This window comes from Leptodactylus fuscus, chromosome 5 (assembly GCF_031893055.1).
Source record: "Leptodactylus fuscus isolate aLepFus1 chromosome 5, aLepFus1.hap2, whole genome shotgun sequence".
NCBI lineage: Eukaryota > Metazoa > Chordata > Amphibia > Anura > Leptodactylidae > Leptodactylus > Leptodactylus fuscus.
The window spans coordinates 171,139,167-171,156,941 of NC_134269.1; the positions used below are offsets into that span (position 1 = coordinate 171,139,167).

General features: G+C 41.4%; 1 protein-coding gene across 3 annotated transcripts in view; it reads right to left on the bottom strand.

The window, feature by feature from the left end:
- Window positions 1-1,841: 1,841 nt before the first annotated feature.
- TCERG1 (transcription elongation regulator 1) overlaps window positions 1,842-17,775 on the bottom strand; it is a 38,093-nt gene continuing 22,159 nt past the window's right edge. For all 3 annotated transcript variants that reach the window (XM_075274744.1, XM_075274743.1, XM_075274745.1), the window contains 9 exons: window positions 16,096-16,185; window positions 14,800-14,918; window positions 12,885-13,035; window positions 10,353-10,517; window positions 8,519-8,701; window positions 7,397-7,576; window positions 7,062-7,145; window positions 4,122-4,222; window positions 1,842-2,770 (listed from right to left, as the gene is read on the bottom strand). In XM_075274744.1, coding sequence (XP_075130845.1) covers window positions 2,569-2,770; window positions 4,122-4,222; window positions 7,062-7,145; window positions 7,397-7,576; window positions 8,519-8,701; window positions 10,353-10,517; window positions 12,885-13,035; window positions 14,800-14,918; window positions 16,096-16,185 — 1,275 coding nt within the window. In that variant the 3' untranslated portion in view covers window positions 1,842-2,568. The remainder of the gene's footprint in view (window positions 2,771-4,121; window positions 4,223-7,061; window positions 7,146-7,396; window positions 7,577-8,518; window positions 8,702-10,352; window positions 10,518-12,884; window positions 13,036-14,799; window positions 14,919-16,095; window positions 16,186-17,775) is intronic.

Below are 17,775 nucleotides of genomic sequence, written 5' to 3' on the forward strand. Positions count from 1 at the left end.
AAACCATTTTTGGTACAATATAAGAAACTTTGTAATATCTCTTACTAGAGGAATGTTTCCTTCTCCATTTATCAGATTGAGTTACTTTTATATAGAAGTCTATAGAGAGAGGAAAGGGCAGAGGAGGCTGCTGGAAAACACACAGCTGAAGCTGGTAAACCCTGCAACACAGAGAAGGAGCTCTTCTGACACTTCTGTATCTTTCAAGATACAAGTTTACCACTGCACAGAGTGAGGCAATAAATCATTTAAGAGTCTCCTGCTCGTGACGACACTCTCCATAGACGACTTTTTTTTTTTAATGTAGATTGTGAGCCCCACGTAGAGCTCACAATGTACATTTTTCCCTATCATTATGTCTTTTTTGGAATATGGGATGGAAATCCATGCAAACACGGGGAGAACATACAAACTCCTTGCAGATGGTTTTATGCTCTTGGCAGGATTTGAACACCAGGACTCCAGCGCTGCAAGGCTGCAGTGCTAACCATTGAGCCACTGTGTGGCCCCTTTCTCCATAGACTTCTGTGTGAGACTCAGTCTGAAGATGAATTCTATACAAAGTGACGATAAGGAGAAGGTGAGTAGCCTAATAGTGAGGAAGGAAACATTTTCTTAAGACATTATATTCACCTGTACTATTCACTGATGGAAAGTTGTCTTCTAATTGTAGGAACTATTTACTAGCAAAGTTAACCCTTTCCCAATATTCTGACTATTACAGCAGATGTCGGCTATTCAAGTGTGGTGACTATTCAGGAGCTAAGTGACTGCCATAGCCACCGGGTCTCCACAGTATTACAAAACAGAGACCAGCTGCCAGTACCCACAATAAGTGCATTAAATCCCTTAATGCCTTGATCAAACATGAACAAGTTGCCTTCTTTTCAGCAGCACATGGACACCACCATTTTGGGGTGAATTGCCAACCATAATTGAATGGCACAGCCGATGCACAGGCAGCACTTGGATGTCATCTGTCCGCCACCCATACACCAACGATGCTTCTGCGTCCCCATTTATTCAATGAATAGTGGGACACAGAACAACTGCCGCAAAACCGGACAGGAATAGGACCTAGGACCTGTCCTGAGTTTTGTGGCCCGGACTGTTGGCCTGCACACCAATTCGTGTAATATACAGTCATATGCGTAGGAAAACAGAAATGAAAGGGTCAGTGTCCTATCCACAAAACACCCAAATAGCACAGTAACCTAGCCCACGGTCATATGCAAGGGGCCTAGGATTCAGGGATGGTGATCCATTGTCATGGCAGCCTACTGAAGGCTCCCGGGCTTGTCACTTTCAAATTCCAATTATAGGCTGGTCTGGGCAGCCTGTAATAGAATCCCTGCAATTTTATGTATAATCAGGTTTTATTGAAAATGTTTCATAACAAAAGGGAAAGAAAAACAAACAAAAACAAACCAAGAAATCTAAGAACAGGGCACGCAGGCCCCACTCAGCATATATAGGCAAGAGAAAAAACAAAGAGGGGGGAATCCCCAACTACCAAAGCTCAACAAAATATATGCAATGCTGAAGTAGCAAATACGGAGAAATAAACCGGTCGTATAGACCAGTCCCTACAATTTTACAACTCACTGGCATTGCAGTGCATTGAATTAGTGATCAGACCCCTTGTGGTTCAAGACCCCTAGGATAGGATAAGTCATCAGTTCGTAAGCCTGGAAGACCCCTTTAACCTTAGCATATTATATAGTAATATCATATATATCCTTATTATTTTAGAACATTATAATAGGCTCCTTTTGGCATCTCGAGTAAGGCAAACAGATTTACGCACACATTTACAATCTACATATATATATAAAAAAAAAGGTTTATTGTACTTGAAATACATTAACCGAACAAACCCAACAAAATGAAACTTCCGAACACAAGTTTTACAGGAGCATAAGCTTTTACAAGAATTACCTTGATGGGTAAATCATCTACCGTAAATGAAATGAAGGTCAAACCAAGAATTTAAGGAAAAAGAAAGAAAGACATAGAACAATGCTTTTAATTATTTTTACAGCGAACGTTACCATCGTATCTGTTTGATAGTAACACAAAGGCCTCATTCTAAATTGTGATCTTACTGACAAAAAAATAAAAATAAAAAATGATGAAGACTGAGTAGCTCCTTCGTTGGGACTCCAGTAACGTATAACCAGCTTCCTATCACAGAGGAAAAGTCTGAAAAGAATTCAGAAAACATTTTGTCTTACTATGCAAACAAGATGCAATAAAATACCAGGTGACTGGGGTGTCCTCACACCACAATTTCAATGCATTTGAACCTTTTGTAGATGACAAGACAGATTTGGGGATGCTAGTCAAGCAAATATGACAGCGGTGATACAAAGACGCTAGGTTACATTGCTTGAGTGTTGCACAGATAACCATTGTTAGCTGAAAGGCTACAGCTGCGGCTCCTCCTTGACTTGCTTTTCCTTTTTGCGGACTTGCAGTTGGATTCAGTATTGTGATCTGATATAAACCTTGCGGGTGGCTCATGCAGTTGGTATGAACGGACATTATACCAGTCTCTGAAATGTCCCACTATTTCGTGGATCGTCGTGCAGGCTCTGAGGCGGTTGGTGGGGGAGGGGGGCCACGTCGGTCCAGGTCGTCTACGTAGGATACAATAAGCTTCCGTCGTTCTTCAGGAATGCAGTCAAGAACTAGATAGCGTTTGTCATTTTGCAGAATCTTTTCAACATCCTTCAAGTGCTGGTCAGACTCTTGAACTAATTTTTTCGATCTAAAAAAACCCCACAAACATATAATTACCACCTAATAAAGAAAGTTCATCGCTGTGATATCCAACAATAGTAACATACACTATATGACATAGTATGTGGACACCTGACTATCATACCTATGTGAGGTTTAATACGGTGGGCTATACCTGCGGGATCAGTGATGTTACATCCTATAGAGACGAAGCCCTGGCTTGCACTTCATTCCAGGGCTTAGGTCAGGACTCTCTGCAGGCTACTTACGTTCATCCGCACTAACATTCTCTTTATTAGCTTTATTTGCTTTCTGCACAGGCAGCCGCACACCCACCGTATTTTACAGCAGACACTATGTACTTCTAGTAGGTAGCATTTTGTGGACATCCGCAAAAGACTGATCTATACAAACGCCATCGCCGCAACTTGAATTTGGATTCAAAATTTCCCAATACAATATCACGTTAACAAAAATATAGAAAGGCTGTAATTTACAACACAACCACTGAGTGGCCACAATCAGACGCGCACAGAACGTCACTGTGTGACACAATGTAACAAACCAATATGGTCTTGAAAAGTTAATCATCTCCCGATGCATATTTGGTCATGTCCAACCAGGAGGACGTGTTCAGATATGCTGAGCATAACCCCATTTATGTCCATTGTGCTTGGTCCTGCAGGGAGTTAATACAGTCAGTCAGTTTCTAACGCTAGGTTCACACCTGCGGCCGTGAGCGGCGGTGAGCGTTTTATGCTCTCCGCCGCGAAACCGGATTTTTTTATCCGGACACAGAGTACTGCATGTCCGACTCTGTGTCCGGATTATAAAACCCGGTTTCGCGGCGGAGAGCATAAAACGCTCACCGCCGCACATCTCTCTCACCCATTCAAATGAATGGGTGAGAGAGACTCCTGCAGGTTTCCGTCTCCTGCCTCTGTTTTAGGCAGGAAACGGAAACCTGCAGAACGGAGTTCACAACGCTGATGTGAACGAGCCCTTAGCAGTGAATATAGTAATAGAGCAAGGATTGTATTGACTGTTTGAAGAGAACATGCCAAGAATTTTAGGTAAACAGAGGTGAGTACACACACAATGAAGGTTGTGTCTGTACATATGTGTGCCTGATCACCATAGAGATACAGACAGATGCTAACAACATGAGGTCAAAGCCCATCATCCACAATAACCCCAAGATTACCTTCAAAATAATGTGCCAACTGGCTACATAAAGGTAGACGAGAGTTTGACCTGCATGTGGCTAGCTGAAGCATGTGTCTGCACCCTATAACAAACATTGTTTTATCTCTGTATATATGGCCAAACTGATACCCCAGCAAGACTAATGCACAGTATAGATGTGTAATGTCACAAACCTGTATGTAATAAACTTTGTCTCCTTCAATAGGGTTCTGAAATCTGCTTTGGCAGTGATGTGTTTATCTCTGATATACTCTTCAAATTCCCGTTGTCTTTTCTGTTAAATAAAAGCACATTAAATAAAAAAAAGTACCTTAAAACGATCATCACAAAGCATATGATAATAAGTAATGCTTACTCTCACTACACATTTATTTTAATTCAGTCGCTTTTGGTCGTCACAATACGATGACCATATAGTCACAATACGATGACCAAAGTAGAAAGGTGTTGTCCAGGATTTTGTGTGTATATACACACACACATATATATATATATCTATATATATATATATATATATATATATATATATATATCTCTATATATATCTATATATCTACACTCACCGGCCACTTTATTAGGTACACCATGCTAGTAACGGATTGGACCCCCTTTTGCCTTCAGAACTGCCTCAATTCTTCGTGGCATAGATACAACAAGGTGCTGGAAGCATTCCTCAGAGATTTTGGTCCATATTGACATGATGGCATCACACAGTTGCCGCAGATTTGTCGGCTGCACATCCATGATGCGAATCTCCCGTTCCACCACATCCCAAAGATGCTCTATTGGATTGAGATCTGGTGACTGTGGAGGCCATTGGAGTACAGTGAACTCATTGTCATGTTCAAGAAACCAGTCTGAGATGATTCCAGCTTTATGACATGGCGCATTATCCTGCTGAAAGTAGCCATCAGATGTTGGGTACATTGTGGTCATAAAGGGATGGACATGGTCAGCAACAATACTCAGGTAGGCTTTGGCGTTGCAACGATGCTCAATTGGTACCAAGGGGCCCAAAGAGTGCCAAGAAAATATTCCCCACACCATGACACCACCACCACCAGCCTGAACCGTTGATACAAGGCAGGATGGATCCATGCTTTCATGTTGTTGACGCCAAATTCTGACCCTACCATCCGAATGTCGCAGCAGAAATCGAGACTCATCAGACCAGGCAACGTTTTTCCAATCTTCAATTGTCCAATTTCGATGAGCTTGCGCAAATTGTAGCCTCAGTTTCCTGTTCTTAGCTGAAAGGAGTGGCACCCGGTGTGGTCTTCTGCTGCTGTAGCCCATCTGCCTCAAAGTTCGACGTACTGTGCGTTCAGAGATGTTCTTCTGGCTACCTTGGTTGTAACGGGTGGCTATTTGAGTCACTGTTGCCTTTCTATCAGCTCGAACCAGTCTGGCCATTCTCCTCTGACCTCTGGCATCAACAACGCATTTCCGCCCACAGAACTGCCGCTCACTGGATGTTTTTTCTTTTTCGGACCATTCTCTGTAAACCCTAGAGATGGTTGTGCGTGAAAATCCCAGTAGATCAGCAGTTTCTGAAATACTCAGACCAGCCCTTCTGGCACCAACAACCATGCCACGTTCAAAGGCACTCAAATCACCTTTCTTCCCCATACTGATGCTCGGTTTGAACTGCAGGAGATTGTCTTGACCATGTCTACATGCCTAAATGCACTGAGTTGCCGCAATGTGATTGGCTGATTAGAAATTAAGTGTTAACGAGCAGTTGGACAGGTGTACCTAATAAAGTGGCCGGTGAGTGTATATATCTATATATATATATATCTATATATCTATATATATATATATATATATATATATATATATATATATATCTCTATATCTATATCTATATATATATATATATATATATATATATATATATATATATATATATATATATATATATCTATATCTATCTCCTACTAATATTATAAAAAAGTTTGTGTTTGGATGTTTGTTCCTCAATCACACCTACACCACAGCATGGATTGTCCTCAAATTTCACACAAACATACCCGTGTGTGGCCGGGCGTCATGACCGCGAGCACTGAAGTTCGGTTGGGAGTAAGTTTGAGGACCTGACATGACGTCATCTCATCTCCTTGGTTGGTGGTGGTGGTGGTGGGGGGGGGGGCGCAGAAGTGGTGGTGGGGAAGAGGGGTTGCAGGTGGGGGCGTGCACGGGAGCCATAGTGGCACCCCAGATGAGTTTAGGGGGTTCCGGGGCACACCTAGGTATACAGCGCAGTGACAGATGCATGGAACAGAGGCAACATGTGTGAGCAGGCGTATCATCCGCACCAGTGATGGTCTACATAACAGGGGCTCAGCGACAACACCGACCCGCGGACAAAGTCACGGGCAGATGCTAGTATATATATGATAGATAGATAGATAGATAGATAGATAGATAGATAGATAGATAGATAGATAGATTTTTTTTTTTTAAACCGCAGACCCACTCAACTCATTCTCCAGTGTCTCATGTTTTTTTTGTGATCCTGCTGCTCCTATGTTTTTTTTCGGTAGAAGTTCCCATCATGTGACTGATGAGGCCAATCAGCAGCCTAATGAAAGGCACCCAGAACACCACAGCCGGCAAGGACTAGTGGCAAAACAAGACAGCAGAGCAGCAGGATTGTACCGTGCGGGGAGACACCAAAGTAGCAGAGACAGGTGAGGTTTTTTTCTCACCTCATGATGCCCAATATTAACTTTTTTTTTTTAAATCCTGGACAAATTCTTTAATTTAAAAAGTGACATGTTATTTGTAAAACACATATATATATATATGTATGTATAAATTTTAGACAATGCTGGGTTTTTCCCCTCCTGTTTGCTTTGAGATTTACTGGTCTGTAATCTACTAAAATGCCACAAGACTGTTTTTACATGATGTAGTTTTTGACTTTTTTTTTTATCACAACCAAGAGTGAATCCTAAACAAATAAGTAAAGTTTTTTTTAAGGTTTTTTTTTTTTTTTTTTTTTTTTTTTTTTTTTTAAATTCAAGATCTGCAGTGTATGGAGAAGAAAAGAAGGGAACTTATTCTGTGAAAATATCATGAATCTGACACATCAAGACAACATTTCTTACCCGGTCGCTGGAAGAAAACTTAATGAAGCGAGGATCATCTTTAATAATCTTCTTTACTTCCTTCCACGTTGATGTTAAAGTGATCTGGAAACAGAGGCAATTTTTTTGGTTAATTTAACGGCTAAAAATCATTTCAGGTAAAACTCAGTCTATTTGTTTAGCATGTTCTTTAATTCTGACAATCTGGGGAAGGGGCAAACACCAGCTGATAAAATGATACTCGGCATCCTCACCAGCAAAGTAAAAATAACTCACAGGCCTCATTCTATTTGTTTGGGTGACGGACGGGAGAATAAACTCCGGATGAGTTGGTAGGAAGTTGAAAAGCAACTTACAGAATACGTTTCGTCCAGCAGTTGTCTGAAATGTTCACGCTTCTTTTTCGTGAGGGCATCGATGTGCTCATTGAAAAGCTTTTCCTTTTCTTCCCTTTCCAGCAGGGAGCCAGACTCCCATCGGTGATCTTTTCTGAGTGTTCTCCTGGTATCAGACCATGAAACATCAGAAGACCGGACCTGTAAGTCAGAATAATAGGACATCAAAATCCATTTCTATGTGGATACTGCAGAGTTATCAGAGAATTTGTATGCGCTTAAAGGGGCTCTATCAGCAAAATTATGCTGTATGAGCCCCATAAATGCGTGAATAGACTTTAAAAAGGCTATTCAGGCACTGCTAATCTAATTTTAAATCCTCCTCCCCCGTTTTAAAATAAAACTATAAAAAATATATATGTAAATCATACCTTAGCGTGCATGCTGGGCGGTCGTGCACGATCCGACATCATCTTCTGGCACGCCTTCCTTTTCTATTGGCGATGCACTCCGGTTCTGGCTCTTTCCTGGCTTCATCGTTGTCTTCTTCCGGCGGTTCAAATCCAATTGGATCAAATCCGGCGGAGCGTGCGCAGTAGCTCTGGAGGGAGCGCTATTGCGCACTCGCCGGATTTAAACCAATCGGATTTGAACTGCCGGAAGAAGATGACGATGAAGCCGGGGAGGAGCCAGGGCCAGACGGCGTCACCAAAAGAAGAAGAAAGAAGAGGCAGGCGTGCCAGAAGATGATGTCGGATCGTGCACGACCGCCCACCGTGCACGATAGGCATGATTTACATATATGTTTTTATAGTTTTATTTTAAAACGAAACGGAGGTTTAAAATAAGATTAGCGGTGCCTGAATAGCCTTTTTAAAGGCTATTCATGCATATGTAGGGCTCATACAGCATAATTTTGCTGATCGAGCCCCTTTAAGATAAAACTGCAGTTATCATGAGTAAAATTGTTTTCCTCTCCTGATGATTAAATATGGTAGATCTGCTTTATGTTTACAGATATTATTTGAGCTCAGCTTGTTCTCGGGACACAACACAGTAACAAGCAACCACAGTATAAATTACCATGTAAATAAGATCATTCAAGGGGAAGAGGCTGCTAAGACATGGAAGAATAATCATTACCATATCAGACAGAAGAGCCTTAAAATTCTGGATTGCTTCCTCTCGCTTGTGTTGTTCCCGCTCCCTGTCAATCTCCTTGGTTTGCTCAGATCGTGCCTTCTGAACTTCCCGCTCTCGCTCACGTAAACTGGCCTCGATACGAGCTTGCCTTTCCAGTTCCTTTTCTTTTTCAGTATCCAAATTCTAGAGTTAAAAATGAGCAGATTTATTTTTAAACCAGAACACATTAAGGAAATCCAAAGGATTAAAGGTTTTATTTCAAGACCCATAAACACAATTAGTCCTGGAAATTTACAAGTAATCTAATGTGAGAGCATCAAGTATCAGCAACGCAATAGATTGTTGTCAGAAACAAATGAAATTGGATTTTAAACAGTATAAAATGTGTAAAGGTCTGTTCACACCAGGAACACTAAGCAAATAAAATGCACAAAAAATGAATTGAATGCTTCCCAACATCTCCTTAGTTTCTCATGTTTTTCCTTGGATCTCGTGTCTCATTTTAAAATTAAAGAGGACCTTTCATCATATTGGGCACAGGCAGTTCTATATACTGCTGGAAAGCTGACAGTGCGCTGAATTCAGCGCACTATCGGCTTTCAAGATCTGTGCCCCGGGTAAAGCGCTATTGGTCCCGGTACCATAGCTCTTTACAGTCAGAAGGGCGTTTCTGACAGTCTGTTAGGTACGTCTTTCTTCACAGCAGCGCCTATCGCGCTGTACAGTGTGATAATACTTGTCTATGGACGAACACTGTGAGCAGAGGGAGGGGATTTCCTCCCCGCTCACACTGTACAGCGCGATAGGCGCTGCTGTGGAGAAGGACGTACCTGACTGTCAGGAATGCCCTTCTGACTGTAAAGCGCTACAGTGCCGGGACCGATAGCGCTTTACCCAGGGCACAGATCGGGAAAGCCGATAGTGCGCTGAATTCAGTGCACTGTCAGCTTTCCAGCAGTATATAGAACTGCCTGTGCCCAATCTGATGAAAGGTCCTCTTTAAAGCTGAAAAATATATTAAGAAAAATTCTGTGTGTTGCAGGAGCTCAGCCTTCTAACTGTCCTGTGTCTAGGCTGTAAGACAGGGGTCAGCAACCTCTGAGTCTTCTGTTCATAAGAAAGACAATCCTATAACCAGAAAAGGGTCACACTGATAATTTAATTGGTTGGTGATACAGATTGGGTTATAAGATTTTCACACAGAGGTTGACATCCTTACACTTACTAGATAGCACAATGACTATGTTAGTAAATTATCAGCACACCGTACAAAACAGGTTTCTGACCCCCTGCTGTAAGACAACTGGCTAAAGCAGAAGCCTCCTTGCTGAGCTCCGACTGCACTAGACAGAACATCAATAGACTAGAAGAAGTGTAAGGAAGAACTCCAGCACATTTGTCTTTCAATAAACATTACTGAATGGAAGGGACAGAACATCTTTACAGGAATACTTCTTTACCCAGTGCAGGATTTCTTGTTTGTCATCCGCATGATCCTGCCACAGACAGTGAGGACAGCAATATTCCTTACTAACTTTTACCACTTATTTCTAGGTTTAGTGTTCCTTTCATAAGGTCTGGCTAGGTTCCAGTATTTTTGACAGTAAGGTATGTAGTGTAAAAGGTAGAAAAATACCGTCTTAATTTAAATTTTTCCAAAAATGAAAGACACCTGTATGAATCCCAACACAACGGCCGTTTACTTCCTCACTAAAATAGATGTAATGATGAAACAAATGAATGTATGATCACACCTGGATCTGTGGAAATATATAAGCTCGAAAACAGCAGATAGTCTAAAATGGAATTCAAGAACTTTCTGAGGCATTCTTACTTTTACAATCTTTTCAATATACTGCTTGAAGAGTTCCTCCCTGGCCGATGAGCTCTCCACAGCCTTGTACCGAGGATCGCTCTCTATTTTGTCTTTGACTTTGCTCCAGCGAGACTGTGCATCCAAATGGTGACTAGCCAAGAGGTCAAAGAAGTCCTGCTTCACCTAAAAGCGAAACGGTAAATAAGAACCGGGCTGAGTAAAGATGATAAAACATGAGGACTACCTTCTATGTGTTTATGACATGGCCTATAATGTCTGAGATCAAAGTACAAACCTCCAAATACAGCCCTACCTATATAAATGTCAGTTGTGTGTTTAGTGCTACTCGAATGCTTTGTCTACGCTGTTTTACCTCTCCCCCCCCCCTTCCCTCCCTCCTTTTTTTTTTTCTTTCCTTTCTCTTTCTTTTATAAAATGTTAAAAATGTTGGCCTTCTTTTCTTGGGGGGCGCCATCGTGCGACTCCCCTCCTGGAAGTTATACATTGCATGTTTGTATTATTCTTTTTGTTGTGCAAATCTTTATAAAGAGTTGATACAAATAAATAAATATCAGTTGTGTGTATGTACAGACAGTGCCATATTGGCATTTTTAACCATACAAGTATTCCGCAACACTGCCCTCATTTAAAGAGGACCTTTTATCAGATTGGGCAAATGCAGTTTTATATACTACTGGAAAGCCAACAGTGCTCTGAATTCAGCGCTTTGAAATCGGCTTTCCCAATCTGTGCCCCAGGTAAAGCGCTATTGGTGCCGGTACCATAGCGCTTTACATTCAGAAGGGCATTTCTGACAGTCAGTCAGGATTGTCCTTCTCCACAGGAGCGCCTATCGTGCTGTACAGTGTGAGCGGGGAGGAACACTCCCTCCCCTCCTGATAATACTTGTCTATGGGTATAGACGCTGCTGTGGAGAAGGATGTACCTGACTGACTGTCAGAAACGCCTTTCTGACTGTAAAGAGCTACGGTACTGGGACCAATAGCGCTTTACCCGGGGCACAGATCGGGAAAGCCGATTGCTCTGAATTCAGCGCACTCTGTCGGCATTCCAGCAGTATACACACTGCCTGTGCCAAATCTGATGTATGGTCCTCTTTAAGAAAGGCTCCTTTAAGGACTTATAAGCAGACACTATGCCGCATACACTATCAAATGACTGGCTACAGTAAAGTCCAGTAAAAAGAACACACTGTAGCCAGCTTTCAGGCAAACCGAAAAACCACACTCGTCCACGGTGTAAACAAGTGTCGTGTTCCTAGAAAGTCTCCTTGACCTGAAATAAAGAGAGCACGGCTGTCAGATTGGGGTTGCGCTTGCTGGTAGCAGATTGGATTATCTCCAGGCATCTCCAGTGGTGATCTGCGCTTCCCACTGCTGGCTTCTTATGTAAGTGACATTTAAGCCTATTCATTTTCATGTGTGACCTTTGGCTCAGATAAGCAGCAACTTGCACATAAAAGTGAGTAAAGTTCAGATAAATAGAGGAATGCAACCAATCACATTCTACAAAACGGGAATCTCTACAAGTCTTAGAATTTTTTTTATTCATACACTAAATTCGTCAGCAAAATACCGTAACGAGACTATGTGGTGTTATGTCATCTACTCCAGTTAAAGGCATTTACATCCGACTTGGATGTGTACTGCTTGAATATTAACCATTTCATACCATTGATGTCTTATGTTATCCGGGTGTGGGTTTCCTATGAGTATTCTCGTGAGCTCTAAAACATACTGATAGGTTATTATTATTTATTTACTAGCTTGTGCCCGCGACTTCGTCTGCGAGTTGTTGAAGCTTGAAGCCACCGCTGAAAGAAAACGCGAAGAAGACCCGTTCCTGAAGAAGATGGAAACGGTGCTGGAGAGTTCTCTCGCAGCATTGGGGACACCCACAGTGCTGTTTGAGCGCTAGAGCCCGCCCCCAGTGCTGTAAAAGAACTCATTTGCATACCGAAGAAAACCAGATTATATAATGAACGGTGGCGCGGAGAAGACATCTATAGGTAGGAGAAGAATAGCCTTTCTTAAGGCTATTCCTACTTGTTAGGCAGAAAATAATGAGTTTTAATGATTGGATCCCTTTAATGTTCATTTTATTCTTATTTTGTGTTAACATTTTGGTGGCTTCTGAACCAATTCTTAGATTACTTTCACTGCAAGTGCACTTACTTTGCGCAAACTACAGGCATCCCAATGAAAAATATTTTCTGTATTACCGTTCTGTGGCTAAGTTCACATCTGCGCCAGAGTCTCGTAGGAGAGACTGTTGAGGCGTTCACACACAGCTTTTTCATCAATCAGTTTTCAGTTTAAGAACAACGATAAAAAACACTTGATAAACCCCTTTATAGTCAAAGGAGTCCATCGGGCTCCATACGTAACCACTATTTTGGCGGTCTGACTGACCATTATTCTGGTCCTCTGATGGTCCAAAACAACGGACAGCCTTGCACACATGTGAACTTAGCCTAAGATAAACCCTTTAAAAACTAGCAAGCAGTAATATCATGTGAATACAAGTTACCTTTTCTCCTTTATTTTTAGAGTCCTCTTTTTCTTTCTTTCTTGCGGCAATCATATATTCATTAAATAAGGTTTCTCGGTCTTTCATTTTCTCAATAGCTTTGAAGCGGAGATCTTTGGCATGTTTGGCTGCAAACTCACTAAATGTAGTCCTGCACACAATGAAAGAGTCTGTGAGTCTTCATAAAGGAAGTAAAGTGATGATTCTTTTATTGTATATTCAAATCAGAGCCAAAAAAACCCAAACCCTGGTCACCTGGTGTTCAGTCATGGTCACTATCATTCATGTGTTAGCAGCTCTGTGCTTCCACCTGGTGGTGAATACATGCATCTCTAAGCTGTCACTGACAGCATCAGCTTCATCTCTCTCGCCAGAGTAAGCTCACAACACCTGCCACATAGAACCGTGCTATCCGATTCTGCTGCATTCACCTGACCCATGCAGTTGGAGATTGTCTATTTGTCTGCATTTTGTGTCAGTGAAGCACCTATTAACATTTGTTAAGGGCACTGTCCCACATAGATGCCCTTAGAAGACCAACAGGTATCAGCCACGTCTCAGTCTCATGGTTTCTGATGAGTGAGACCATATCCATATCTTAAGGGGTATTTCCATCTCAAGGATCCTATTTATACTGGTAGCTTATGTAAACTGAAGACATTTCCTCAATATATTAATTTAGAAGTGCTGCTTTGATTTCCTGCTATGTGAACTTATTCCTCCCATTATTTACACACCATTTTCAAGACACCAGACCTGTGTGATAGGACAAGTGACCTCACTCACGGCGGGACAATCAGTTCAGCTAATTGCAGTTTACTGATAAAGCCTATTATCCCTCTATGTAAACACACAGATAACACCGAGTCCATTCTCTACAGGCATGCGCATATTATTGTGATGCTTCATAGTGCCCTGTTCAGCAATCTAGGAGTGGGGTAGAAATACAGGAAGTGAGAAGAAGAGACAGCAGGCAAAGCTGAAACAGTGAGATGGGAAAACCCCTTTAATTCATGCAAAACAACAATGCATGCAAAACAGGGGAGAAGGCGGGCCATTATTTTTTTTTTTTTTTTTTTTTATTTTTTTTTTTTTAATACTCTCCTGTTTGGCTCAAAAACTGTATCAAGAAATCAATTTGTGATACGACTGGTGGACCAAACTAAAGTTTAGCTTTGCTTGCTAATAGCTTAATTCTGATCTAGCCCTCAACAATTAACAGATTTGCAAACCCCAGTCTCATCACTCCCTGCTATGGTTATACTGGGGGAGAGTAGAGCTTTATGGTGCAGCTGCGTAACATTCAAGTCTCTGTGTATGAGGAAGGGGGGAGGAATAAAAACAATTCAACATTACCCAATTTACTTACTTATTTTCTCTGCGTCTGTTTGCCACAGTATTGTTCAGTCTCAGATTTAGGGGGGAAAGGATTTGGGGAGACCCAGTAAAATGCAGGCTTGGTCATGAAGCCTTAGTATACTATTGGTGCAGGATGTTCAGAATGTCCAGTGAACTTGAAGTCTCTTAGTATTTTCACAGAAGTAGCTCAGCAAGGCTGAGGGCCCCACATTGCAGAAACACAGCTTTTATTGTTGGAGATTTTGCAGAGTGGATTTAACAGAAGGTAGAAGTACTTACTATAGATTTCTAAATTCCTTTTGTAGCCATTTTTGGATTTGGCTCAGAAAAACCACAGCAAAATCTGCAACAAAAAAATCTGCATTTCCACAAAGTGAGGCCTCACCTAAAAGTATACAGTCACATTTTGACTATTTAGAGCTTTTATGTTAAAAAATGGCAAATATGCTTTAAATTAAGGGGACTAAAAAAAATTTTTTTTTAAAAAACTAATTTTGCCTCGTGTATTTGTGGTTTTTAATTTATGTGCCGAAAGTGACTAGAAATGGGGACAAACCTTGGATTGATCTTGGCCTCCTCCATCATTTTTTTGAAGTCTTCCTTTGATTGCATAATCTTGTTTTTCTTTTCCCTCCTTTCCTCCTCTGCCCTGGTTTTGACATACTGATCAAACACCTATAGAGACACAAATGGCAGGAAGCGCAAGGCTGTAGATTAATACGGTCAATAAATGTCAAACGGTAATAACTGCAAAGGCGTGGGGCTACAAAAATACTCATTTATCTTTGTGAATCAGAACTCATCCAAGTCCTCTGCAAAGAATATTCTAGCGTTCGTTCACATGGCAGGATTTCTAAAAATCCACTGCTGAATTTGCAAACTTTGCATCAGCCAGGTATTGTTCCACTTCCTATCCATTTCAATGGGAGTCCTCTGCCTAAAGATTGATGTTTTTTTTTTTCGCCCTATAGCTGAAAAATCCAGTGTCTGCCTCCCACTGAGATGAATGGAAGTTGATTTCAAGTGGATTTGGAGCGGGTTTTGGGTGACCCTTCATTCTTATTTTAAAGAGGCTCCATCATTAGAAACCCTTTTTATAGTAAATACATGTACGAATAGCCTTAAGAAAGACTATTCTTCTCTTACCTTATTATTCTGATCCGCACTGCCATTCCTTAGAAATATCTCTTCTTCTTTATGTAAATGAGTTCTCTCGCAGCACTGGGGGTGTTCCCCTGAGCTCAAACAGCACTGGGGGCATCCCCATTGCTGCATGAAAACTCTCCTGCGCCGCCTCTGTCTTCTTCTCTGCCTTCTTTTCACGCGATCCTCTTCTCTGGGTCCAACTGTGCATGTCCGTCGGCCATTTTCCTGTGGGCCGAACAGGAGAGGCCACAGGAAAATGGCAGACGAACATGAAGAAGAGGATCAAGCAAGAAGTTGGCGGAGGTGGTGTAGAGGACAGGCCATTGCTGGAGGGTTTTCATGCTGTTTGAGCGATGGAGACACCCCAAGTGCTGCAAGAAAACTCATTTACATAAAGAAGATATTTCTAAGGAACTGCAGTGCGGATCAGAATAATAAAGGTAAGAGAAGAATAGTCTTTCCTACATGTATTTACTGTAAAAAGGGTTTCTAATGATAGAAACCCTTTGAATGAGATCTTACAGCTACTGTGTTGACCATTTGGCACATTTCACAGTGAGGGTCAAAACAGAAACTTTGCTTTCATATATAACCTGAGAAAAGGTTCCGTCACCCAACTTTGAGACTATTCCTGTTGACAGGACACTTATGTCAAACCACAACATGAAGCGCTTTAGGTATAGGATCTGCCATGTGCTGCTTTTACCTGTTTCCGTTCTTTGGGATTGAGGAGTAAATAGCGTGGGTCAAATACAATCTTGTGGAGCTCCTTTTCCCAAGTAGAAAATGCTGATACCTTGACAAAGAGAGAACACAAGAGAACCAGAGAATTAGGCTTGCTTATTACAGCGGGAAAATCTTAGGGGCTCAGAAAGAAGGTTTTGTATGTACGCCTATAGTATATAGGTTGAAAGGAGGACAGAGCAGAAGCCCACGTTTCATCACTAATAAATGATGGCCAGTGGGGGGCGAGCAGGGCGCGTTTCCAAGACTAATTGGCTTTAGACATTTTGTCATAATTATACGGAGGCAGCACGGAGCTAATAACTCATTAAAATAGCCACTACTGAGTGACATTTAGAAGGCACTTCAAAAGCAACCCTTGAAGATGTATAATGTGTCTCGTGAAGGTTGGAGACACATAACCCTTTCAATGCCCAAAATGCAAGCAATGCCAGTCTATTCATTGCAGGTCACTTTTGCCGAGAAGTTGTAAAAGAACATTTGCACTACAAACATATGTCAAACGCTTTCTAAATGGAAAACCAATTATTTTAGATGACGTTTTTCATTAATATTTAAACTAGAGAGTTTTCCTTTAACTAGATGTCTTACCTAACCAGAGAGTATTGTCTAACTAGAGAAGTCGGCCTAAACCTTAACATATTAACATTACAATGGCTTTTATTCGATGGAATTCGATCCAACATAGGGCTAAAATGGGGTAACTTAGGGCTAGGTCAAAACCACGTTTGATTGAACTTATTTTTCCCCATTACAACTAACGAACGACTTAGGACCCTCCCCTTCTACATGCCACGCCCTCTATTTATAGGCCACTGAATTTTGGTTTGTTATTATCTAATTGCTCAGTCTTAACCCATGTAATATATTGCACATGCTCTATGTATATAGATGTGAAGATCACAGTATAAACTATACAGGCATGGGCAGCCAAGTGTACAGTTCTGTGTATAGTATATACAATACTTTCCTCATAGCATATGATATATTGAGCAGTGCACACGGATATAGAAACTATAACAATCAGAAATGACATTTCTTTCTCATTCATTTAGGCTCCCATAAAGCACATTTGGGGCATGAATATTTCAGATCAAAAATAGAAAGAAGAAATCCAATTTTTCTGACTATCATTTGATTCCATCAATGACTACAGACCTGCTAGCAAATCCCATTCACCACAGGTGGGCACTTCCTGTGGCCCCGGAAAAAATATTGTAAAAGCCGTCATACAATAGACAAAAGTTTTCTGAACCAATTCAGCAGGATTTGCCAACAGTCTCATTCATGTGCATGGGGTTGTCCTGACTCTGGATGACAGAATTCAGGCAAAGAAGGATTTGGCTTTCTTGATTTCAACAGGTTCCATTCTACTTGGTTCCTAAAGATACGCCATTGCCAAATGTGTAGAAGCTTATATTACTCTTCCCACTGAAAACAAATCCAGATATAAAGGGGTGTTCTGAGACTTTTATTTCTTTATTTTTATTATCTGTTCTTCGGTATACAGGAAACCTAGCTGACGTCACCAGTAACGTCCCATTTGTGCAGCCAATCACAGGCCTCAGCAGTGACCTCTTCACAAATGGCACGTGGCTGTTGTGATGGACCATTTGTGAAGATGTGACTACTCAGGTCTAGG